Source organism: Myotis yumanensis, unplaced genomic scaffold (genome assembly GCF_028538775.1).
Source record: "Myotis yumanensis isolate MYYU_CA2020_CCGP unplaced genomic scaffold, mMyoYum1.0.hap1 SCAF_5, whole genome shotgun sequence".
NCBI classification, from domain to species: domain Eukaryota; kingdom Metazoa; phylum Chordata; class Mammalia; order Chiroptera; family Vespertilionidae; genus Myotis; species Myotis yumanensis.
This window is the reverse complement of record NW_027223756.1, coordinates 94,174,565-94,197,060: the sequence shown is the minus strand read 5'-3', so window position 1 is coordinate 94,197,060 and position 22,496 is coordinate 94,174,565. Positions and strand designations below refer to the sequence as shown.

The 22,496-nt window shown below is 53.6% G+C and overlaps 1 protein-coding gene across 1 annotated transcript in view; it reads left to right on the top strand.

Moving 5' to 3' along the window:
• The window catches only part of BIN3 (bridging integrator 3), a 39,704-nt gene extending 17,331 nt beyond the window's left edge, over positions 1-22,373 (top strand). The window contains exons 2-9 of the mRNA XM_070416586.1: positions 4,247-4,295; positions 10,788-10,828; positions 11,227-11,288; positions 12,317-12,453; positions 12,947-12,987; positions 18,508-18,649; positions 18,844-18,978; positions 21,540-22,373. Of these exons, the coding sequence (XP_070272687.1) occupies positions 4,247-4,295; positions 10,788-10,828; positions 11,227-11,288; positions 12,317-12,453; positions 12,947-12,987; positions 18,508-18,649; positions 18,844-18,978; positions 21,540-21,686 (754 nt within the window). The 3' untranslated portion in view covers positions 21,687-22,373. The remainder of the gene's footprint in view (positions 1-4,246; positions 4,296-10,787; positions 10,829-11,226; positions 11,289-12,316; positions 12,454-12,946; positions 12,988-18,507; positions 18,650-18,843; positions 18,979-21,539) is intronic.
• Positions 22,374-22,496: the final 123 nt, after the last annotated feature.

Sequence of the window (22,496 nt, the reverse complement as noted above, 5' to 3'; positions counted from 1 at the left end):
CAGAGCTAGTGACAGCACTGGTCTCAGCAATGAGATTCAGAGGCCTAGAGCAGTGGTCACCAACCTTTCAGACCTCACGGACCACTGGTTGGCGACCACTGGCCTAGAGCTTTGTTTTACTTAACAAAGCCTGGTGCCTTATTAAACTATTTACATATATAAATCTGATAAAAGTAAAATTTAGATTAATAAAAGGAAATCATAAAAGTAATAAAGTAGACCTAGCTGGTTTGGCTCAGTGGATAGAGCATCGGCGTGTCCCGGGTTCAATTCCAGTCAAGTGCACACACATACCTCAGTAGCAGGCTCCTCCCTGGCCCAAGGCCTGGTTGGGGCGTGTGCAAGAGGCAACTAATCAATGTGTTTCTCTCACATCAACATTTCTCTCTATCCTTCCCTCTCTCTCCCATTCTCTCTAAAAATCAATGGAAAAGTATCTTCAGGTAAGGATAAAAATAATTAAGTATAGGTGAATTTTTATACTGACGTGGAAGAGGCAGGCCTTTCTCAGTGTGATTACACCAAAAGAAGAAATCATAAAGGAAAAGATTAATTGGCTATATTTGTCTTCATAGTCAACAAAAGCTTCTATACCGTAAACACTCAATGTACAAAGGATAAAGGCAAACCCCAAGCCAGGAAAAAATCCTAATTAAACAGGCCAGAGGGCTGGTGGTAAAATGTTAACTATTTCTGTCTTTTAAGAAACACAAACTGTTTTAGTCTGTCTCTAAGGCAATTTGCAAATACAGCAAAGCCTTGAACGTGTATATATTCTTTGACCCAGCAATTTCAGTTATAAGAGTTTATCCTATGTGACTAATCCTTGATATGCACAAAAACTTAGCTATTAGTTTTGTTTATAATTAAAGGAAATTTGAAACAGTTGAAGTGACCACCAGTAAGTAATGTGAATTACAAAAATAAAACTAGCCAGTGTGGCTCAGTTGGTTGGAGCATAGTCCCATACACTGGAAGGTCGCTGGTTCAGTCCCCGGTTGGGATGTGTACAGGAGGCAACCAATCAGTGTTTCTCTCTCACATCAATGTTTCTTCTCTCCCTCTCCCTTCCTCTCTAAAATCAAAAACATTTTTTAAGTTGTATAAATAAAATAAAACTAGTGATACATGTGTATAATGAAACACTAGGTATCTTTTAAAAGAGCAATGAAAACTATATTGGCATATAAAAACATTCATGGTATGTTTTCTCTACTTTTAACATTTATGTAAATACTTATATACATGTGTACACATGTATGTACACACTGAAATTTGGGGTATTACTGTTTATTTTGGAATTGTGTATTTGTCATTTGTGTTTTTCCATGTTTTCCAAGTTTTTGACACTGATCAGATGCTAGTTTTATAGTCATGGAGGAAAAAAACTAAAGGGATTTTTTTAGTTTATTTGAAAAATAGGAAGAGTAAAAATAAGAAAACAGTAATCATATTCTTACCACCTAGAGTTAACCACTACTAACATTTGGCATATTTGTGTTCGTTTTCTTTTCTTTCTGCAAATTTTTAAAATATTAATACCAAACCAATAACCTTGGTTATCTTTTATATATGAGATTGTAGACTATTTGGGGGTTTTCCTCCCCCTCCTTTCTCTCTTTTATACTTTTCTGTATTTTTCAAGTTTTCTCTGATGAGCATGCTTTACTTTTTAAAGGAATGAAGTATTCTTTAATATACATACCATTTCTTAAAATACACACAGTCAGCGCTTCATACCTTTAGGTTTCACATCTGCGGATTCAATCAACTGCATATTGAAAACAGCATCCGCAGTTGGGAACCCATGGATGCAGAGGGCCCCTGTTTACACCGTTCTGTATGCGGGACTTGAGTATCAGCAGATTTTGGTCTCCGCAGGGAGCCCTGGGCCGAATCCCCGCCCCCCGCCGGATACCAAGGGGCTACTGTAATAACAAATGCCTGTGAAAGTGTGAAACTATGAGTAGTGGAGAGAAAACTGGACTGGACGTCAGAGCCTGATGGTGTATTCCTGGCTCTGCTGTGAGCCAGCAGAATGACCCTGGGCTGGTCACGGAACCTCTCCAGATCTCTTTCTCATCTACAAGTGAGAGGTTTAAACTGGAAACATTTCTATGGTAACTTACAGTTCTAAAAATACTGTGATTCTAAATTAAGATTGAGACAGAGTCTGTGGCTCCACAAATAATGGACTGTAAGTTCTTAATTTCTTGGTACCTAGTCTGCAGTACTAGACTCCGTTAGCATCGTCCTGAAGACCACTCTGAGGATCCTTTAGCATTCTCATCTGACACTCCATGATCTTAGAATGGAGATTCGGTTTCCATAAGCTGGAAGGACCAGCTATTCCAACTGTTGTGTTTTATAGTTTAAAAAACTGAGAGACTGCAATTTGTTCAAATCACAAAACTAGTCAGAGGCAGAGATGGGCTTTCTGATTCCTGGTCTGAGCTTTTCCACACATGCTTTGCGCACCACAGGGTCGGTCTTTTCTCAATGCCGCCAGGACCTCATTTGTACTGTCACCCAAATGGTCCTTGAGGGCAATTGTTCACTGTCCAAAACCATTGTGTCAGTCAACTATAAGCTGATTTGGGGAAAAGGAACTGGGGGCCCAGGGAGGGATCAAGGAGCTCGTCTGTCCATACCCTTTTCTCTTTAGGTCTAAGAAAGGGAAATAGCAATTTCATTTTTTCTTTCCTTTTCAGTTCCATAGCTTACCTTTCCCCCCAGTAATTATATAGCCAGAGATTATTTGTTTACAGAAGCCACGTGAATCAGCCAGTCCCCAGAGGGTTAACACTCCCAAATTACGGGGTGGGTTAACAATAAACAGGATGTCCTCCAGAAATTAAATTTAAACCACTGTGACTCAGGCTGGCCCATCCTCTAACCAGATCACTGTCTGGGGTTATTATCGGTGGTTAATTATACCATTGGGTTTAGCAACAGTTTGGGCCAAGAGAAACCAGGCTGAGAGAAGGGGGTGTAGAGGGAAGGGGCCCGGTGGATGGGGTGGGTGCAGCAGTGGGAGCAGGAGGTTCGAATGGAAGAGGCCGAAAGGAGTGGGAGTGGTGGTCTGATCTGTCCCCTCAGGGCTCTACTGCAGCCTTTTTCCTGAGCTGATCCCTGGGAAGGGGGGTGAAGCCGACATGTCTATAGCTGTTGGGGTGCACTGTGTTTGCTTTCTAGTCTGGCTGCACTGCTTTTCTCAGAATTTAGAATCATAAGGTTTTCAGCATGTTAAGGAAGCTTCTAGATTATCTAGCTTAACCCTGTTGCTTCACAGAGTAGGGAATTAAGGCACAGGGCAGTGGTTACCTGCCGAAGGGCAGCCTGCTCAGCGGAGGCGGAGGCAAGGTTAGTGCTCAGGTTGAGACTCCTAGACCATGACCTGCCCTTCTGCCAAGCTGTCTTCCATCTCTAAGTGGGGGACCTGAGGTGCAGAGCCTCCTAGCAAGTTCAAGGCAGAGTTGGGCTAGATTTCAGATTCTTGGAGTTAGCTTCATTTAGATTTCGTCAGTTGTCACGGGAAGTAGTCCAGCCCGGCTGATCCTCAATGCCCCTACAGTTTGTCATCTCTCCCAGCCATAGAAGAAGCCCTTCAGAGCCACAGTTTGTCCCTCTGAAGGGAAAAGTGAAGCACCATAGAGATGTGTGGTTTTGATGATGCTTTTCAAGGCATGTTTTCTAGGATAACAGCGATCTAAGTGAGGTTGTACTTTCTAACTTTGCAGCTCCTTGAGACACAAGGTTTATGGTGACTGCTGTTCGTATAGTATCTCCCCTCTCCTGCTCTGGGGCAGAAGGTGGTGCCCAAGACCTCCATCTGACGCTGTCCATCGGAGCATGACCGTCCCAGAGCCCAGCCTGGCTGCTGATGGTCCTAGACCAGCCGTGGGCAAACTACGGCCCGCGAGCCACATCCGGCCCGTTTGAAATGAATAAAACTAAAAAAAAAAAGACCGTACCCTTTTATGTAATGATGTTTACTTTGAATTTATATTAGTTCACACAAACACTCCATCCATGCTTTTGTTCTGACCCTCCGGTCCAGTTTAAGAACCCATTGTGGCCCTCGAGTCAAAAAGTTTGCCCACCCTTGTCCTAGACCCACAGGGCACGTGGTGCGGGTGGCAGAAAGCAAGCGAGCCACTGCGTTTTACCTGTATTTCCCCAGCTCTTTTTAGCCACATCCTTCCCCATTTCTCCTAACATTCCTCTCTGTCTCTTTGCCTTATAGGATTCCTTTCAAGATTGGGCAACCCAAGAAACAGATTGTCCCTAAAACAGTGAGTAACCCGATGCTTGCATTCTGAGACTCAGTTCTGTCTCGCATGGCCTTCGCATAGCGTCAGAGTGTTGACTCAGCATGGGGCTGGGAAGGCTGAGCCTGGGCCTTGACATTCTCGGTTGCATCGCTCTAGAACAGTGGTTCTCAACCTTCCTAATGCCGTGACCCTTTAATACAGTTCCTCATGTTGTGGTGACCCCAACCATAAAATTATTTTCGTTGCTACTTCATAACTGTAATTTTGCTACTGTTATGAATCGTAATATAAATATTTGGTATGCAGGATGTATTTTCATTGTTACAAATGGAACATAATTAAAGCATAGTGATTAATTACAAAAAAATATGTAATTATATATGTGTTTTCCGATGGTCTTAGGTGACCCCTGTGAAACGGTCGTTCGACCCCCAAAGGGGTCGCGACCCACAGGTTGAGAACCGCTGCTCTAGAACCTCGCATGGACAGGGGCTCGCAGGGACCTCCTGTCCTGTAACATTGTCCTTCCTCAGCTCAGCCTGGGAGGTGGAAGAGGTAGATTCCACAGGTGTGGAGAAACACACTGCTTCTGACTGCTCATCTCTGGGATCTGGTGTACAGTCCGCATGTTCCTAAGAGGGAGCCTGAAACAGGGACCCCCTGCCAAGGACACATCCCAGCCTTTCTGTCTGGCCCCCTCAGGCTGCATGAAGGTCCTGGAAGCTTCTCCAGGACTCCAGGTCCATTCGTCTCCACTGTCAACTACATTTCTAGCCAAGACGCAGGGTCACTCAGCACGGGGATAATGGAGTCATTTCCCCTTGTAGCCCACAGTTTTTGTCCCTATTTCATCTCCAGAATTGGAAAGAAAGGGAATCATAGCTTCTTAGAAAGTTAGAGCTGGAAGCCCTTAGAGATCATCTGGCCCAGCCTCCTCATTTTTCCTGATGGGGAACCGAGATGAGGGGTCTCAGTGACTCTCGAAGGCGAGGAAAAGCTACTGCTGGCAGAGCTGGACTTGGAGCTCAAGGCTGAGCCTCTCTGCAGGACCCCTGCCATTGCTGTGCTGCCTCACGCAGGCTGGGAAGATCCCCCAGGTGTGGGGGACTCCAGTGAAGAATGGCTGCTGCAGCCCCACACTCTCCCCCTCCCCCGCCCCCTCAGAATCTGAGCGAAGCCCTTGGTATTCATCTGGGAGACCGTAACTGTCAGCATCTCTCGCTGTGACAGCTCCAGGAAGCCTGGTGGAGGCCTTGACTGTCATTCCAGCCCCTGGCAGTTCTCCGTGTCTCCATGTCTTAATAACCTCGTCCCTTCTTGGCTCAGAGCTCAGAGCTACAGGAAAGATACTGCTTCAGTTGGTGGGAGGGGTGTTCAGCAAGCACCTGACCAAAGGCTCTATCTTTGGGAAGTCCTAAGTTAGGTCACTGAAAGGGAAATGGGCCCGTGTTAAAAGAGCCCTTCCCCTTTTCAAGCACAGGCTGGCTGTGGAGGAACTCGAGTCTACCTCCCATGCAGAGGCTGACCATCTGTGGAGGCTCAGCTGGCGCACTGAGAACCTGGGCGTGCAGTGTTGGGCTCCGGCCCACTGCAGGAAGTGGGAAGGTGTGGCCGTGGGTCTCCAGAGTGTAATCCAGGGCAGATCTGAAAGGGAAGTGGTTTTGAAAAGGGTCTTGTATTCCCAACACTCACTACCAAAAAACAAAACAAACAAAAATCCTCTCAGCTCCCCAACCTTTATTGAGATGGCCTTGTTCTCCACAGAAAAGTAGAATGCAGCTTCTAGCTGCTTTGCCAGAGTTTGTTGACGGGCAGATCTGTGGGTGTTTCAGTCTGAGGAGTGGCAGGGACTCCACAGGGGAGGGCAGATGCACGAGCTGAGAAAACCCTCTGCGCCTTTGTGGCCCCGTGGGCCGTGGCGCCCTCACCCCTTCCTAGCACCGTCTTACTGGGGATGCAACTGTGGTCTCTAACTGTGGCATCAGCTCCCCTGCACAGTCTGGCTTTCGAGTAGTGGGTAAGAAGCCAGACTCGCAGCCTGGATCGCCATCCTGGCTCTGGCACGCTGTGTGTGACCTTAGGCAAGGGCCTTACCCTCCCTGAGGCTCAGTTTCTCCTCTGTAACGTGAGGGTGATGCTAGGACCCATGCCGTTGATGTGTAATGAGTCTCACATGAGATGATGCATGCGAAGCACTTCGCACAGTGTCTGCACATAGTAGGGCCTCAGTAAACACTAACTGCGCTGCAGGCAGAGAGGCAGGTTGATAAACCACGAGGACTCCGCCGGTCCCCGTAGCTGGCTTCCCCGGTGCAGTGTTGGCGGCGGGAATAGAGTGATTTGCTTCCTCAACTCCCAGGTTCACTAAAGTGCCTGCAGCAAGACCCTGCCTCTCCAGAGTCTTGTTCTCCACTTGCCAAGCCCCCTCCTGCCCTGCACACCGCCAGGGCGTGTGGTTATCTCAGCATCTTCGCAGCTGCCCCCAGCAGTGGTGACGCGCCCTGTTGTTCTTGCCCAGGCACTCTCGGGGCGGGAAGCAGATGGGGCTGCCTGGGTTATTGGAAGTCACAGCACCCTGTCATGGGAAGAAATGTTCATGTTATCTTCAGGGAGTTTCAGGAGGTTTTTGGCTCAAGACACTCGACTGTCAGGCACAAAGAAAGCATTGTGTGTCTGCCCTCACTGTCTCATGTGCCCAGGTTATTAAGGCAGATTCCATTATTGTCACAGCTTCGGCTGGAATGGCATGTTCTCTGCAGGCGCTGACCAGTGGAACTGAAAAGGACAGTCCCCCACCTCCCCGTCCTCACCTTCCCTCCCCCGATCCCATAAAGTAGCTGGAGCATCTTGGCGTGGCGAAAAGAAGCCGCCCCTCCCTCCATCCCTGGGAGGCTGGAGAGCTCTCTGAAGCAAGTACCCTGGGTGTCCCACCAGAGGAAGACACACGCTTCAATCCCTAGCTAGGTGGGCGCTCTGTGAAGTCAGGCAGAGAGAGCCTTCACTTCAGAAAGATTTCCATGTGACATGAGGGGCCTCAGCCTCATTCCTGTCCTGTTGCATTGTGCCGTACGACGGCTGCTGCCCCCACCCCCACCACCCCCCACCCCCCTGCCTCGAGCAGCCCTGCAGAGGGTCTTCTCGGCTGGTCTCTCTTTTCACTTAAGGAGCACAGGTTTGGGTGGGAACTTGACCCATTCTTTCACTTAACAAGAACTGAGCTCCTACAAGGTGCCAGCCTGACCCGAGCACCGGGGAGATTGCAGGGAGCCGTGCAGCCCCTCCCTGCCACCCTGAGCCGTCCTGTGCTTGACTCTCCTCGAGCTAACCTCGCCAGCCGACCCGCCCGCTCTGACCCGCTGACAGTTGTGCACATGTGTTTGCACTCGCATTCTTGACTGCGGTCCAGCTGCCTTTTTGGCAAAGGCATCAAGCATTCAAACATGTTCAGATCTTTTGTGTTTGGCTCTTTCCCGCAGAATGGATAGACCTTGGAATGAGACTCCAGTGTGTTCCTTTATTCCTCATCTGAGGGGCCAGAGTCCTGGTGCTGCCCCCCAGATCTATGCCCAGTGGAGGAGAGAGGCCTGGGGACTGTGAGCTATAGAAGCAGCCCACACCTGGCTCCCAGGGCCGAGGAGGTGAAATATTCATGACCTTCTCTTAGGCTGTCAGATGGCCATGAGGGACATAAAGTAAAAGGACCAGTCTCTCACTCCAACACGCTTCTCAGCTTCCAGGGTGAGACCTCGAGTTTCTCATCAGCCAGAATGCTCCACCCCAGTTGGAAACCTGCAGTCCTTCTCTGTGCAAGTCCATGCAGCCTCAGCCAGGAGGACCAGGTGCTCCTAACATCCCACACACGCAGCTCAGGGACTGTAGCAGAGCGCTCCAGGGCTGTGGCCCCAGGGGTCGGGGGTGCTCGCCTCCCCTCAGAGCACCTACTCCGTGTTCTTGATCTTTAGGAGAACTGCATTCTAGCTAAGACATGCTTAATTTTAATTTCATCTTTTCGGGGGGAAATACCGGTACCTTTGCTATGTAAAGACTGGCTCACATCCTACAAAGTAAGAAAGGAAATTGTCCCATGAAGGGAGGGCCCAGTACAGCCCCCCCAGGCACAGGACTCCAGGCTTAGCCAAAATCAAGAGTACCCTTGCTGTCAGTGGACCACATGCTTTGCTCTGCTTCACCCCCAGTGGTCCTCTCACCACCCCAGTGTGGAGGAGGAACAGGCCGGCACCACCGATGGGCCAGGCGCCCTCCCCTGCACTCCACATGTACTTCTGTGAATCTGCAAAACAAGTAGGCGAGGCTGAGGCTGTTACCCCATTTCGTTGTCAGCCCCTGAAATTTACATGGGTGAGGCCAAATATGATACCCCAATACTAGACAAGAAACTCAAATGAGGCTCAAATGTTAGGTAGGCTCCAGGGCCAGTATCAGAGTTTGCCTTATCCATCTCTCCCAGTGCCTCCCTTTCCTCCCGCACTGATGGAAAAAGGCTGGGCCAGCTTCAGTGCCGACTTTGCAGGCCCCTCTGCTCCACAACAGATCTCCGCCCTGCAGGCCCCGGAGGCCTTTTCTGCCTTTAGCTGTGATCTCATTCCTGTCAAACTGCAAATCCCCTGTGATAGGTAACACTTTAAACTCTAAACGGTACATATGCTTTAGTGGGAGTGGGAGTTTTGAATTTTTTCTTAAGAGTAGCTTTTGGTGGATCATAAGGAATGAGATCAATTTTAAATAGAAATGTGTCTGCTCTTGGTACAGGGTTCTAGATGCTAGGATCATAAAGTAAGGAAAGGACCATGTGTTCCTGCTTCTAAATTTCCCAGTTTAAACGCGGAAAGTGACATGTGGTGGTGCCCTGAGGACCTCAGCTGAGCCGGGCCCACAGCACTCTCACTGCCCCCGCCCTCACCCTCCACAGGGCTCCCCCTGCCTGCAGGTATCCATGTGTGTGTTTGATCATGCCCACCTGGGCCCACAGCTCTGTTGTCCATCAGGGTATCCCTAGCACCTGGCAGAATGCATTGCACTTAATAGGTGTTCTTTAAATGATTATGGGATGGATGAATATAGTTGAAAAAAATAAATAAAAGGCCTGCACCAGGAGTCTGAATTCTAGCCATCCTTATGTGAATCACATCCCTCTTTTGGCTTCATTCTCCTCGTGTATAACATGAAATAATTGGCCTGAATCGTGTCCTGCCATTCTGTGACTGTGGAGTCTGAGGCTGATGGGCCTTGGAATACTCTCTCACTGGGGCACCTTTGATGGGAGGGCCTGCAGGTGAAGAGCAGCATGGCTTTGACGATTTCTGCAAACTTGTACTCCTGGACCTTCAGCCTGTACTGGCAAGGTCTCGGGGGCGCAGCCAAGAAGCCATCTTTCTGAGGTTGTGGCTTTCATTCCTCAGCAAACAGCTTTTCCCTTGCCGTGGAATGACGGTTAAGAGCACAGGCCTGGGCGCGTGGCTGCTCACAGTGGTGTGACCTTGCACAGGCAGCTTCACCTCTGTCCCCGTCACCTCCTCAGTACAGTGCGGGCCATGGTGCACCTGCCTCCTGGCTGAATTGGGGAAGGCCGCGTTGGCTCCCTCCGTGAATGTAGCCAGGTTTCTCTCTCAGAGCCCCTCAGCCAGAGGCTCCACACGGTGGCAGGGCCTGGTACTGCCTTCGTGGACGAGAAGGAAGGAGAAGCCTCTCGCCGTCCCCTCCTTTAGGCTCTGAGATGTCACTTACTCCACAGGCCACATGCCTGAGAGCCATGGCGGGGGCCCCTTTTTCGGTGGAGGGGGGGGACATTCAGCCGTGGAAGTGCAAGTCACTTTCTTGACCTCACCTGACGTGTAGGCGGCGGAATAAGGTCCAGGACTCCACCCGTTCAATGTAAACATTGCTAGCACGGGAAATCTGATCGCTAAGTGATCAGGACGGTAGGGAGTCCGGCGGAGTCAGTAGTAATGGTATCTGTGTTTGGTACATCCCAGTGCACAGAGTGTGGATACAGGGTCTTTCCTGATGGCCCTGGAGCTGGCAGGTAGGACCGTGAGGAGACCAGGCCTGTGCCCAGGGAGGTGACCTGCTCGGGCCTTGCCTCAGAACTGCTCAGGGGCAGAGACAGAAGTGGAGTTCATACCCACCTTTGCCTCTGCCCACTGCTGCCTCCCCGGCTGAGCGTCACATGGTGAGCAGCTTACCTGTCCCCAGAGGGAGGGTGAGAAGAGGGAACACCGCTCAGTGCCCCACTCCCTGCGGTGGAAGAAGAGCCGCTGGTACTTGCCTGGCTGGCACGTCTGGGAGGGGAGTCTCTCGCCCTAAATCAGACACTTAATTAATTTGGGAACACAGGGGTACTGTGTCGTTAATGACCTGCCGGTGCCTGTGTGAACTGGACCGTGTTGTTTCTGCAGACGGGGGAGGGTGTGGAGGGAGTGTCTGGAGGCTGGCAGATTTTTTCCAAAGTGTTGTCATTTCTCTGATGATTGAGTTCTCTCTCTCTCATTACAGGTGGAGAGAGACTTTGAGAGGGAGTATGGAAAACTGCAGCAGTGAGTGTCACACCCCAAAAGGAAGGGGGTTGGGATCGGAGAATGGCCAGAGCCTTCTGCCAGGTCTCACTTCCCTCGCAGTTTGTCTGCTTGCCCGTTAGTGGGTGCTCCTGTCACCACCCCAGGAGCCGGGAGCAGCTCAGTTTACCACCTGCCAAAAAGTCTCCCCCAACTGATGGCTGTGTGACAGTCGTTAACTCGCAGCCTCTGGGTGCTTGGCCTCTTGCAGAGCTCAGAGTGGCCCTTCAGTGCGTAGGGAAAAGTCCCCACAGACAAGGGCCCCTTTTCCCGGTGGGCATTCCAGAGCTCCAAGGTGGGCCTCCCTCAGGTAGATGGGAAGGCAGGGGACCAAAGCCCGTTGGCGATGCCAGGTACCAGGCCGTGCCCTTGCCTTGCAGGCTGGAAGAGCAGACCAGGAAGCTGCAAAAGGACTTGAAGAAGAGCACCGATGCTGACCTGGGTAGGTGGCATGTCCCCTGAGCTGGACTGGGCGGGGCACGGGTGGATGCCCTCCTCCCTCAGTCACTTTAGGGCTGGCTTTGAAGTAAGTGCACTTAGTAGATGTCCCTGAGAAGGGGCCTGAGGTCAGTCTTCACTTAGCAGAGCCCCACTCTCCCCTCTCCCGGGCGTAGCCGCCGCCGCAGCCAGGTGCAGTGCTGGCTCCTGCTGCCTGTGCCACAGAGCCTCAGGCCAGTGCGATCCAGAGAACGTGGGCACGTCTGAGCATGACAGCCCTCACTCCTGGCCCCTAGCGTCTCCAAACTATGTGTGCAGCAAGCCAAGGGGCTGCTTTTGGAGACCGTCTGTTATTTGTTTTGAAGTTAGTTCTGAGTTACCTGGACAGCATCTTTCTTCATCGTTCCCCACTGCCTTTCCAGTAAGTGTGTCATTGAAACCAGGGGTTACCCATCTACACCAAACCTGGCCTTCTTTTGTCAATAAAGTTTTATCGGAACACAGCCACACCCATTCTTTAGGTATTGTTTGTGGAAAAGTTGAGTAGTTGCAACAGAAACCATATGGCCCTCCAAGCCTAAATTCTGGACTCTGGCTCTTTACAGTAAGTTTGCTGCCCTGCTGTTGTGTGCTATGCTACCCTGGTCCCCCCAGCACACTGCACCTCCCAGCCACCTGGAGAGGGCTTCTGACAGGCATCGTCCTGGATTCCAGACTGACTGGATTAGAGTCTTTGCAGCTAGAAATCTGCATTCTGACAGCTTCCCACCCAGATGATTCTGTTATAGCCCAGAGTTAGAACATTGTCATTGCAGCAGGTAAAGCTACCCAAAAGAATGATCCAGAATATCAGATGATCAGGAATGAACATTGTCCAGTAAGGACCAGTGTCTTATGCTCTGTGGTACTTTGTCGTTTGTGTGGCCTCTGGCCTTGGGTGCAGGCCCCTGGACTGAGGGAAGACGGGAGCCCTAATGACAAGGCTTGAAAGCCTGTCCCTGCACAAGTTCCCTGAACTCTGACTTCTCACAGCCATGTCCAAATCTGCTGTGAAGATATCTTTGGACTTGCTCTCTAATCCCCTCTGCGAACAAGACCAGGACTTTATGAACATGGTGACAGCCCTGGACACGGCCATGAAACGGATGGACGCCTTCAACCAGGAAAAGGTGCCTGGGGTTGGGTCTCCCCCTGCTTGTGGCTTCTATCTGGAGGAGCACCTACATGGAGTCCTTCAGCCCCCCGAGGCCTGTATGCCCAAGCCCTGTGTGCTCTTTCCTGTTGGCCTGCTCTCCGTGGCTCCCACGAGCTCACATCACGCACACTGAGGCCATGAGGGAGATGCAGGTCCGCTCTGCCCGACTAGTCTCACTGAGCAAGGCCATATGGGCCTTGGCAGACAGCGGCTGGCAGGGTAGGAATTCATTAGGGACGAGGACAGGGTGCTCCTGTTGCCCTTTGGACTTCCTGGTCACCATCTCTGCCTCACCCCAGCTGCAGTTAGGAGTGCCCACCCTGCCTGACCTACTTGGGCCCTCTTCCTTCCGGGCTCTCGGGGTGCCCCTGACAGGTCTCCTTTCTCTTCTCAGGAACTGGAGCCTCCCCTTTAGGAAGAATCTGGCTTCCCCCAGTTTTGATGTCATTGGGTTTTTCTTCCGACAGGTGAACCAGATTCAAAAGACCGTGGTTGAGCCCTTGAAAAAGTGAGTAAAGGTCATCTGGGGACTAGACTCAGGGCAGTCCTTGGAGAGGCAGGTCAACTGGTCACCTGGGGACTGAATGTCATTTCCAGCGGCCTGTCCTTAGGCTTGGGGTTGACGGGAAACCAACGGGGTCACCAGCTACCCGATCTGCGCCCTGGGGTTGACCTGCTGGTAGCTCTAGAGTACCGGCCACTGCCCAATGCTGTGATGGGGCGTGTGAGCCTCCTCAGCAGCTGGCCTGTGCTCCAGTCGGTCGTTCTGCCATTTCCCCTTTGTTCCTGTCGGAGGACGGTGGGACAGAGCCTGCTGAGTTAAGCCAGCAGAGATCTTGGCGAGCCCTCAGCGGAGATGAGCAAGGCCTTTCATCTCCCAGCCGGATTGGGAGAGCAGCTGCCTGCAGCACTCGGCTTTTGAAATGTGGGGGTGGCTGCACATGGGGAAGGGCGCCACCACGGGTTCCCGCCTGGGAAGGTTCCTCACTCATGACCTATCAGGGTCAGAAATTCTTCTGTGAGACTCCTCTTCTGTCAGGCAGGCTCTGGTCAGCGATCAGACGGGCCTATTCCCTAGGTCCCCCAAGGGGTGGGCATTGCCTTGAAGCTCCCGAATCACTTCATCTCCTTCCCTGGCCTCTCCCAGGCAGCCTCTGACCCAGAAAGGCCCCACTCCAGCCGGCAGCTGCACCGCATTACCTCTCTGTGGTGGTCCCTGGCAGTGGCCTCCCCAGGGCCGGGTAATGAGGCTCTGCTAATTACCATCAGGCTGGATCATGGCCAGGAGGGAGATGAGAGAGCAGGTTTTGATCCTCTGGCCCCTGGTGCTGAGGTTGTCAAGCTCCTCACTCCCTGTTCAGGTCCCTGGGGTGGGGCTCAGGAAAGCTTGTTCTAAGCAGGGCTGCCTGGAGGCTCAGCCACGGTGGGGAGGCTGGATCTGGTGTGGAAAGGGATTTCTCCCTGCACCCCTGCTCCTTCCCTGGGCCTCTGGCCCCTAATCCCTGCTCAGCACCAGGTCACAAGGTCACATGAACAGCTGGGTGCTGAGGAGGCCCTGGAGAGAGAGATCAGGGCTTCCATTGCTTGTGGGTGCTGACCAGTCTCCAGACAAGCGTCCAGAGCTGGCTAGAAAGGACCAAGGCAGAGCAGATCCTGCCCATGGGGGTCTCAGGGGCTGCCACAGAGACTGCCATGGGCACCCATGGCTGGCAGAGGTAGGCAGGGGACACCAGCTCAGAGAATGGGGACTCGCTCCTGTTTCGATTTCACAACCAACGAGGCGGCCTTGAAATCTGATGCCTGGCTTCTAGAGCCAAGTGGAGAGAAGTCCCGGCTGCTTCCCACCACCCTAGCAGCCCACCACCTGCCAGGAAGGTGGGTGAGTGCAGAGGGGGCGGGCACCATCTCCGCAGCAGATCCGCTGACCTCCGCGTGAGCCCTGGCCGGGCTGGCTCCCGGGCTGGCTTCTGTGCATCTTGGGGCCGACATGCGATCTCCCCCAACCACATAAAACCAGCACTGCCTGTGGCCTCCTCTTGCCAGGAGAGACGCTCCCAGGGACCCCAGCACCGGAAACAGGAAACTGCAGCTTTCCTGTCCTCTGATGAGGAACATTGCCACATGGCCACCCACCGCCCTCAGCCTCCCCCCAGGGGCTCGGCCTCTAATCCCCCAGTCCCTGGGCCACGCTCACATGGTCGGATGGGGATGCTTTCAATTTCCCTTTCCTGGTGGGTGGAAGATCCCGGCTGTGTGGGCACAGATTGAGGAATGGCAGGCATTCCCCACCAGGGCCGGCTGCTCCCAGCCCACCTCCCAGCCGGCCTCTTTCCGCCTCCCCCTTTCCCTCCTCCCTCTCTCGCTGTCTCTTCACCCCAAGCTTACCCAGGGGAGGCACTTTGCTGTTGAACCTTAGGACGGGCAAGAAACGGGCAGTCGCCGTGGGCAGAGCCTCAGCGAGTACCTGGTGTAGGCCCGGCCTGTTCTCCCGTCTTAGAGGATGGACGTAGCTTAAGATCTAGTGCGAGCCGAAACCGGTTTGGCTCAGTGGATGGAGCGTCGGCCTGCGGACTGAGGGGTCCCAGGTTCGATTCCGGTCAAGGGCATGTGCCTGGGTTGTGGGCACATCCCCAGTGGGGAGTGTGCAGGAGGCAGCTGATCGATGTTTCTCTCTCATCGATGTTTCTAGCTCTCTATCTCTCCCCCTTCCTCTCTGTAAAAAATCAATAAAATATATTTTAAAAAAAAAAAAAAAAAGATCTAGTGCGGAAGCCATGATGGCCTTCTCAAGGAAATGGCCACGTGGTGACCCCTGCCACGTGGTGTGGAGCGGCCCCGTCTGCCCTGACCCAGCCTGTGGCCTTGGCCAGGTCCGTTCCTCTAGTCTGTTTTCCCACCTGACCTTTTGAAATGGCATAGCCAGTGCCCAGCAGGGGAGGGACGTGTCGAGCTGAAGTGGAAGTTGAGCCCTGTGCACAGGACAAGACTCTTCTCCACCCCCCACCCCCACCCCTGCACAGAGCCTCCCTGCCCCCCTCACCACTGATGATGGGAGAGGGGCGGGAGCTGAGCAGAGGGTCCGACAGCCCCGCCTTGGTTCTTTGTGGCCGCCCAAACTGCGAACTGCATACCCCAGGGAGAGCGGGCCCCATCCCCGCCAGTGAAGCCATCAGGTTCCTGGACCAGCCTGTCCTTGACTTCCCTCCTTGCTAACTTTCCTCCCTTGATCTGGAAGGTTGGAGAGCAGGAAAGCGCCCCACATGGAGAAGGGGGTCCTGCGGCCAGATGAGCTCCTCTCCTCGCACAGCATCATGCTACCTATAGGCCCCACACGTGGGCCGCCACGTCTGTTCTGCTGCCTCTCAGTGGAAGATGAGGAGGTGGGCCTCAGGGAGCAGTAGCCCAGAGCCAAGGGTTACAGGGTCCCCCACTCTTTAGTCAGCCACTCAGAACATACAGGCTGATTGTTCCTGCCTGACCTTGGTTTCCCCACTTTAATGTGAGAAGCGTGACACCGCCGTTATCCCTCAGGAGTCCCGGAGCCACCTGAGTGGAAAGTGACTAGTGATCCAGATACAGTGAACCGAGTCACGGGGCCTTCCGTGGCCTCCTGGTGTGATGGGCACTGCTGTGGGCACAAGTCACGGTGAAGAGAGTTTCCTGGAGGGTCTCACAGAGGCAGGTGGTCTTGCTGCCAGAGGCTGAAGGTCATAACCTGCAGACAAGGCCACTGAGGGTGCCTGGCATTGCATGGAGACCTGGACCCGCTGCGTCCCACCTCACTCACCCCTGGACAGCAGGCCCAGGCACTGGGGCCACCCAGGCAGCAAGTTGCTTCTAACTAGGCAGTCAGGGTGACTGCTGGTGGCCCCTTGTCCAGTTGGGGCGGACAGGGAGGTGGCGTTTGGCTTCTCAGGCCCAACTGCATCTGCTCCCTCTCAGCTGCTGGTCATACTCCTCCCAGGAAGGGATGGGCATTATAGCAGCTGCCTGGGGCAAAAGCAGAGAGTCTGGCCCACCCTACCCCCCCGCCAGGGTCTCACCTGTCCAGACCTCCCCGAGGGGATCCCTTGGTCCTGAAGGTGGCTGGTTCCCCCAGCCATTTTCCTGGGCACCTTACATCTTCTGCCTGGCAAAGCAGTCATTTAAAAATACCAATTTGATAATGTGTGGAAGGGCATGTGACTGAGGCTTCAGAGACGTTTGCGTGGTCTTACCCACTTCTCATTTCCAGTTGGAGGCTGAGCCCGTTCTGGACCCCCATTAAGTTAGAAGAATTCGTTTTAATCACCTTTCTCGGAGACAAGTCCTTTGTTTCATCAAAATCTACTGCCTGGTTCTAAAGCTTTGTTTGGTGCGTTTAGTGCTTTGGTCAAGTTTACATTTTGTATTCTCTGGCAAAAGTATTCACCACTCTTGTGTCACATGTACTCTTGATTTGTTGAGGCATTTAAAAGCCAACTTCATGGTCCCATCCCTTTGAGAGACAGATTTGGAAACCCCTCTTCATGTGGCATCTGAACTTCCTAAAGACAACCCTTGCTCAGACGCCCTCCTGGCTGAGCGCAGGGCCAGGCTGAAGTCCGCAGCTGCCCGTCCCCATCTGTCCTCTCCCCTGGGATGCTCCAGAGAAACTGACTCTTCCCCTGGCCCTGGGTCGCCTACTCAGCCCGTGTACCCACCACACTGTCATTTTCCTGTTGCGTGGCCAGGTCTCCGCCGGCTGTGCAGTAGCACCTCCCGCCTCATGTCCTGCCCCATTCCGGAAATCCTGCGGGCAGGCTTGCCTGGCCGTGTCCAGCACTTCCTCAGAGTCATCGTTTGTCGAGGGACGTGCAGCATTCCTGCCTGGGATGAGTCCTGCCTGTCAGTCTCCATCACTGTCCTTCCCAGTTAGGGGTGACACTATCGCCAACGTGTGCCCACGGGGCCAAAAATGCCGAGGCGTCTGCGGCTCTTTCTGAGGGGCCCACTCCTGAGGCACCGTGAGGTGGGAGAGGTCCTCGTTTTCCGCAGACATCGGCCCACAGTGTGGCCATTTCAGTGGTAGAACCAGAGGATTCCTATTCTCCCTGTGGTCAGCCAGTAGGATAGGGCAGGAGTAGGGGAGGGTTGTTTGTTGGGGGGGGGGGGGGGGGGCGGGGGCTTTTGGCCTGTTAGAAACTTCTTTATTAAATGGGATTTTTTTATTATCAAAGGATAGTGGACATATGATATTCTATCCTTTTTCTGTTATGAACATACTGCTAGGACATGTATACACCTTATGAAGTGATCACTAGGAGTATGTTTTTTTTTAAAATATATTTTATTGAGTTTTTTACAGAGAGAAAGGGAGAGGGATAGAGATTTAGAAACATCGATGAGAGAGAAACATCGATCAGCTGCCTCCTGCACACCCCGCAACTGGGGATGTGCCCGCAACTAAGGTACATGCCCTTGACCGGAATCGAACCTGGGACCCTTCATTCCGCAGGCTGACGCTCTATCCACTGAGCCAAACTAGTTAGGGCTCTAGGAGTAGGTTTTGATTGCAATTCTGTCACCTGCTGGTGGCATCTGGGCTGGTGGGAGGTGCCAGACAGAACTGGGACACTGGAGTTCTCTTCTGGACCATCACTTCCTCCATGTGGCTTTGGATGTGTCATGCCTTCTCTCTGGCCTCAGTTTCTTCCATTTTTTAAAAGGAAGCTGTTGGCCAAATGACTTCCCAAGAGCCTTCAGCACTGCCTGCCCGTGGCAGGTCTCTGGTGTGGGGCAGGGCCTCGGAGGGGCCTGTGGGGGCGCAGTGGCAGCATAAGTGGCATCATGGATTCATGACCCTCTGTGTCTTCCAGGCCAGTGGTGTGAGCCTTAGCCTTGGGTTCTTTCCCTGGTCTGACCCCACAGGTCTTGTTCACAATGGAACCCCAAGACCTAGAATAAGATCTGGCCCTCAGTAGGCACTCAGTGTGTGTTTCCGAGTGAAGGCTGAGCTGCCAGCCCGCACTCCAGGAACGGGCTGCGTCCAACCCAACTGTGTCAGCAGGTTCGGCAGCGTCTTCCCGAGCCTCAACATGGCGGTGAAACGGCGGGAACAGGCCCTGCAGGACTACAGGAGGCTGCAGGCCAAGGTGGAGAAGTACGAGGAAAAGGAGAAGACAGGGCCAGTGTTGGCCAAACTCCACCAGGTACCCGGGAGAGCGGCGGGGGGTACACAGCGAGGCACATGGCACACATAGCAAGTTCCTCCTGTGCCTGGGGACCGCCTTGAAGGCTGTAGGGCCGCACACGCGCGCGCACACACACACACACACACACACAGCCCCCAGCAGGGATGCTGGGCGAGCCCGTGAGAGCTCTGGCAGCAGGGTCTTGTTCCCAGGCCCGAGAAGAGCTCCGGCCTGTTCGGGACGACTTTGAGGCCAAGAACAAGCAGCTCCTGGATGAGATGCCGCGGTTCTACAACAGCCGACTTGACTACTTCCAGCCGAGCTTTGAGTCCCTGATCCGAGCGCAGGTGAGCTGCTCCCACGTGCCCCGAGAGCCAGCCCAACACTTTCCCTCGGAGACAGTCGTGGCTTTGTGGACACATCTCACGCCTGCCCCCACGCCACCCACCCTGCCCCGGCACTGCCCGAGGGAAGGAAGCCAGGGGCCTCTGGTTATTTGCTGGACTCTGTTTTGGTTCCTGCGTTGCTCTTTGGTTAATCCCAGCCTAGGACGAGGTTCCATAGCTCTTCCCTCTAGTTCTCTCACATTTCACTGCAAGAAGCAAAGGAGGTTGCACCATCAGCACCTCACTGTGAGGGGCAGGTTCTTTGCTTGGTGTGCTTAGGAAGTCAGGGATAGAGGCATAGGGGGTGAAGTCCCTTTTCTGAGGACCCTACACCCCCCATCCCCACCCTAGTTACTCTTCCTTTGGCAGGAGACCACGGAGCATGGTGAACCCTGGGGAGAGCCACGCGCGGGGCACTGGCCGTGGTGCACCTGCCAGCAGGAAGGGCAGGCTGGGTGTGGGTGGAGGTGCACAGCGGAGCACTGGGCTAAGCAGTTAGAGGATCGCCATGGGCCAACCCTGTGTCTCCTGCTACTTATGGTGGGATACAGAGTGTGTGATGGGTGTAGCTGCTGCCCTCCTTGCCCCTTCACCTCCCATCCTTCAGGCCATTTGCAGGGATTAGTCCCCCCATCTGTAAAAGACCAAAAGGTTGAGGTTCTAAAGCCAAGGGGTCTTTTCCACGTGGGACCCCCAGCTGACTCCAGATGTTCGACATCCTTCCACCTTCCCACCTTCCCCACCAGGTAACAAAGCAGACGGCTCAGCCCTCCCCATCTGCCTCCAGCTCACTTCTGCTCTTGGCCTGGGTATTTGGCGCCCTCCAGTGGACACTGTGATTCCTTACAGAGTCCACAATCACAGGTGCCCAAGAAAAAGCCTGACTCCTGTCTCAGTTACCTGCCATCTTTGGAGAACACCAAACCCATGGGACTGGCACTTGGGGGTCAGGAACCCTGAGCAGGATTGATTTTGGAGCTGGGACTTGTTAGCGACCATGTCCTTGGTCGCTAGGGGAAAACGAGGCAGAAAGCTAGCAAGCACAAAGGAGTGGGGGTGCCCACACTTGGCCCAGAGCACTGCCTCAGTAGGTGAGGGCTTCCTTCCAGCAGCTTCGTCCTGGGCCTGGAGGAATGTACTTAAGCCCTGTGTCTTCCCTCCTGCCCGCCCTCCGTCCTGCTGCGTCACCGCCTGTTCCAGCCCCTGCACCTACCCTACCTCCTCCATCCCATTGCTCAGGGAGGACGCTCCAGGGTGTGAGGCTGTGGCGTGCCCAGATGGAGCAGTTCAGGAGCTCAGGATGCCCTGTCACTAGGCAGCGGGGTGGCGGGGGGTGTTGCTGCCTGCTTGGTACCAGCTTCCCCCTCCCGGGGCTGCACTGCCATTAGTCACTGGAGAAGTGAGCATTCCTGGTGACTCAGCCACACAGTGCTGCTCTGGGGGAGGGGGGCATCCCCCATGCTCCCCAGCACTAGCCCAGGCTCCTGTCCCCTGAGGTGACAGCAGAGGTGAGGGCCTTGATTTCGCTCCCCTCAGATCTGGCTGTGGGAGACACTTTCTTAGAAGCAGCTCAACCAGGGCCCTGGCACCAAACCTGCCACTCAGCCTGGCCTTGCCGGCAACAGCACTGCAGGTTTCTAAAGCAATAGTTTCTTTTCCCCAAAGACAACTGGGAGCTGGATAAAATGTAAGGGTTTTGAATAGTGTGGAATACGTTCATGGAAATCCTTTCATTTGTCACGAGGCAGAGACCGAGGCAAAAATGGCTCCTGCCCCCTCCCCTGGAAAAGCCCATCCTGGGCCTACTTAGGCCCTGGGTCTAAGCAGCCCTCAGCCATTTATTTGAGTTGCTGGTGGGTACCCACTCCTCACATTCCCCCCCTCCTTCCTGTCAGCTTCCCGTCCTGTCCCACACGGGCCTACTTAGGAGGGAATGTGGAAACAGCCGGCCTGGGCCCTGGACCGAGCCCCTTAGGCATGATTATCAATTCATGAGTTGGGAACAGAAGGCTAAGGAGTCGTCACCATTCTCACCTTCTAAAGACCAATTCTCAGGGCTTTGGGAGCCTGCCATGCCCTCTCCATGAACAAAAGCCTCCAGCTCCTAGCTTCTGTCCAGCAGTGAGCCCCTCGTCACAGCGCCCGACTCCCTGGTCTCCCAGGACCTGCCAAGGGCCTTCCAGCTCTCCCCAGCCCCAGCCTTGGACTGTGCTGTCTTCCTCCACCACCCAAAACACACACACCCCGTGCTGCTTGGAGAGAAGGGCAGAGCCCCTCCACCTCCCGCCTCCCCGAGGATCTGTTGCTTCCCTCGTCTTTGACTTATTGCCACCCCAGGCAGTGGACGGTCCTAAAGGGCTTCCAGCAGTGGCTCACGCCTCCCTGGTTGCTGAGCAGTTGAGAGAGATGGGCTGAGGGGAAGGGCAGCAATCGAGGGGATAGGAACCAGCCCAGAGGGTACAGTGCTGTGGGGGCTTGGTGCCCACAGTCCAGCCCCTGCTGACCTCCTGTCTCCCACTCAGGTTGTCTACTACTCTGAAATGCATAAGATCTTCGGAGACCTGACCCAACAGCTTGACCAGCCTGGCCACCCTGATGAGCAGCGGGAGCGGGAGAATGAAGCTAAACTGAGCGAGCTCAGAGCCCTCTCTATTGTGGCTGATGACTGAGCCCCGCCCCTCGGGACACCCCTGGAACACAAGTCGGCTTCTCTAGTCTTTGCCCTTTTCAAGCTTAGGCTCAGGCATCAGCCAGCGAAAGGCCATCCCTGGGAGAAGGCCCCTACCCTACCTCACCAGCCCTTTGGAATGAGCCTGGCATCTGGAGCCCCAAGCAGGCTGCTGTCTCCCCGCCCATAGCAGGAGCCTGCAGACAGGTAAGCAGCCTATAAAACCTGAGGCTTTCTTATTTCCAGAAGAACCGTCCAGAGTGCCTCCTGGTCCAGGGCCAGAGCAGGCTGCCCGCATGCAGGGGACATGGGCTCCGTCAGCTCACCTGCAGGCTCACCTGTGTGCATGGCTGGGATCACATCTACCTCCAAAGACCGTCCTGGGCACCACCCACCCTGCTGCCCTCCCACTTCTCTCCTTTCCTGGGAGAGGCCCACAACACTGTCCTGAAAATGAGTGCTATGGTCCCCCAGCCTCGACAGGCCCCTCACTCTAGGCTCCCAGCACGACAAAGGCTGGCTTTTGTCCTTTTGGTCAAGTGCAGGGAAGATCCCGTCTTGTAGGTTCTCTAGGAAATGGATTCAACTGCTGTAAATGTCCAATCCAGAGGCCTCAAAGCAACAACAGTGGGTTTGTGTCTCACCTGAATATTTGGAATTTTTTTTTCCAGTAAAGTTTTCAATAAAATGTTCTTGTATTGTGCTGTAACTAAGGAAAGGAGGAGCGAGCCACCCCGGGTATTTTTTTTCAGGGTAATGCTGCCCCCTGCTGAGCTGGCAGTACCCATACAGCATCCTTTCTCCTGACCAG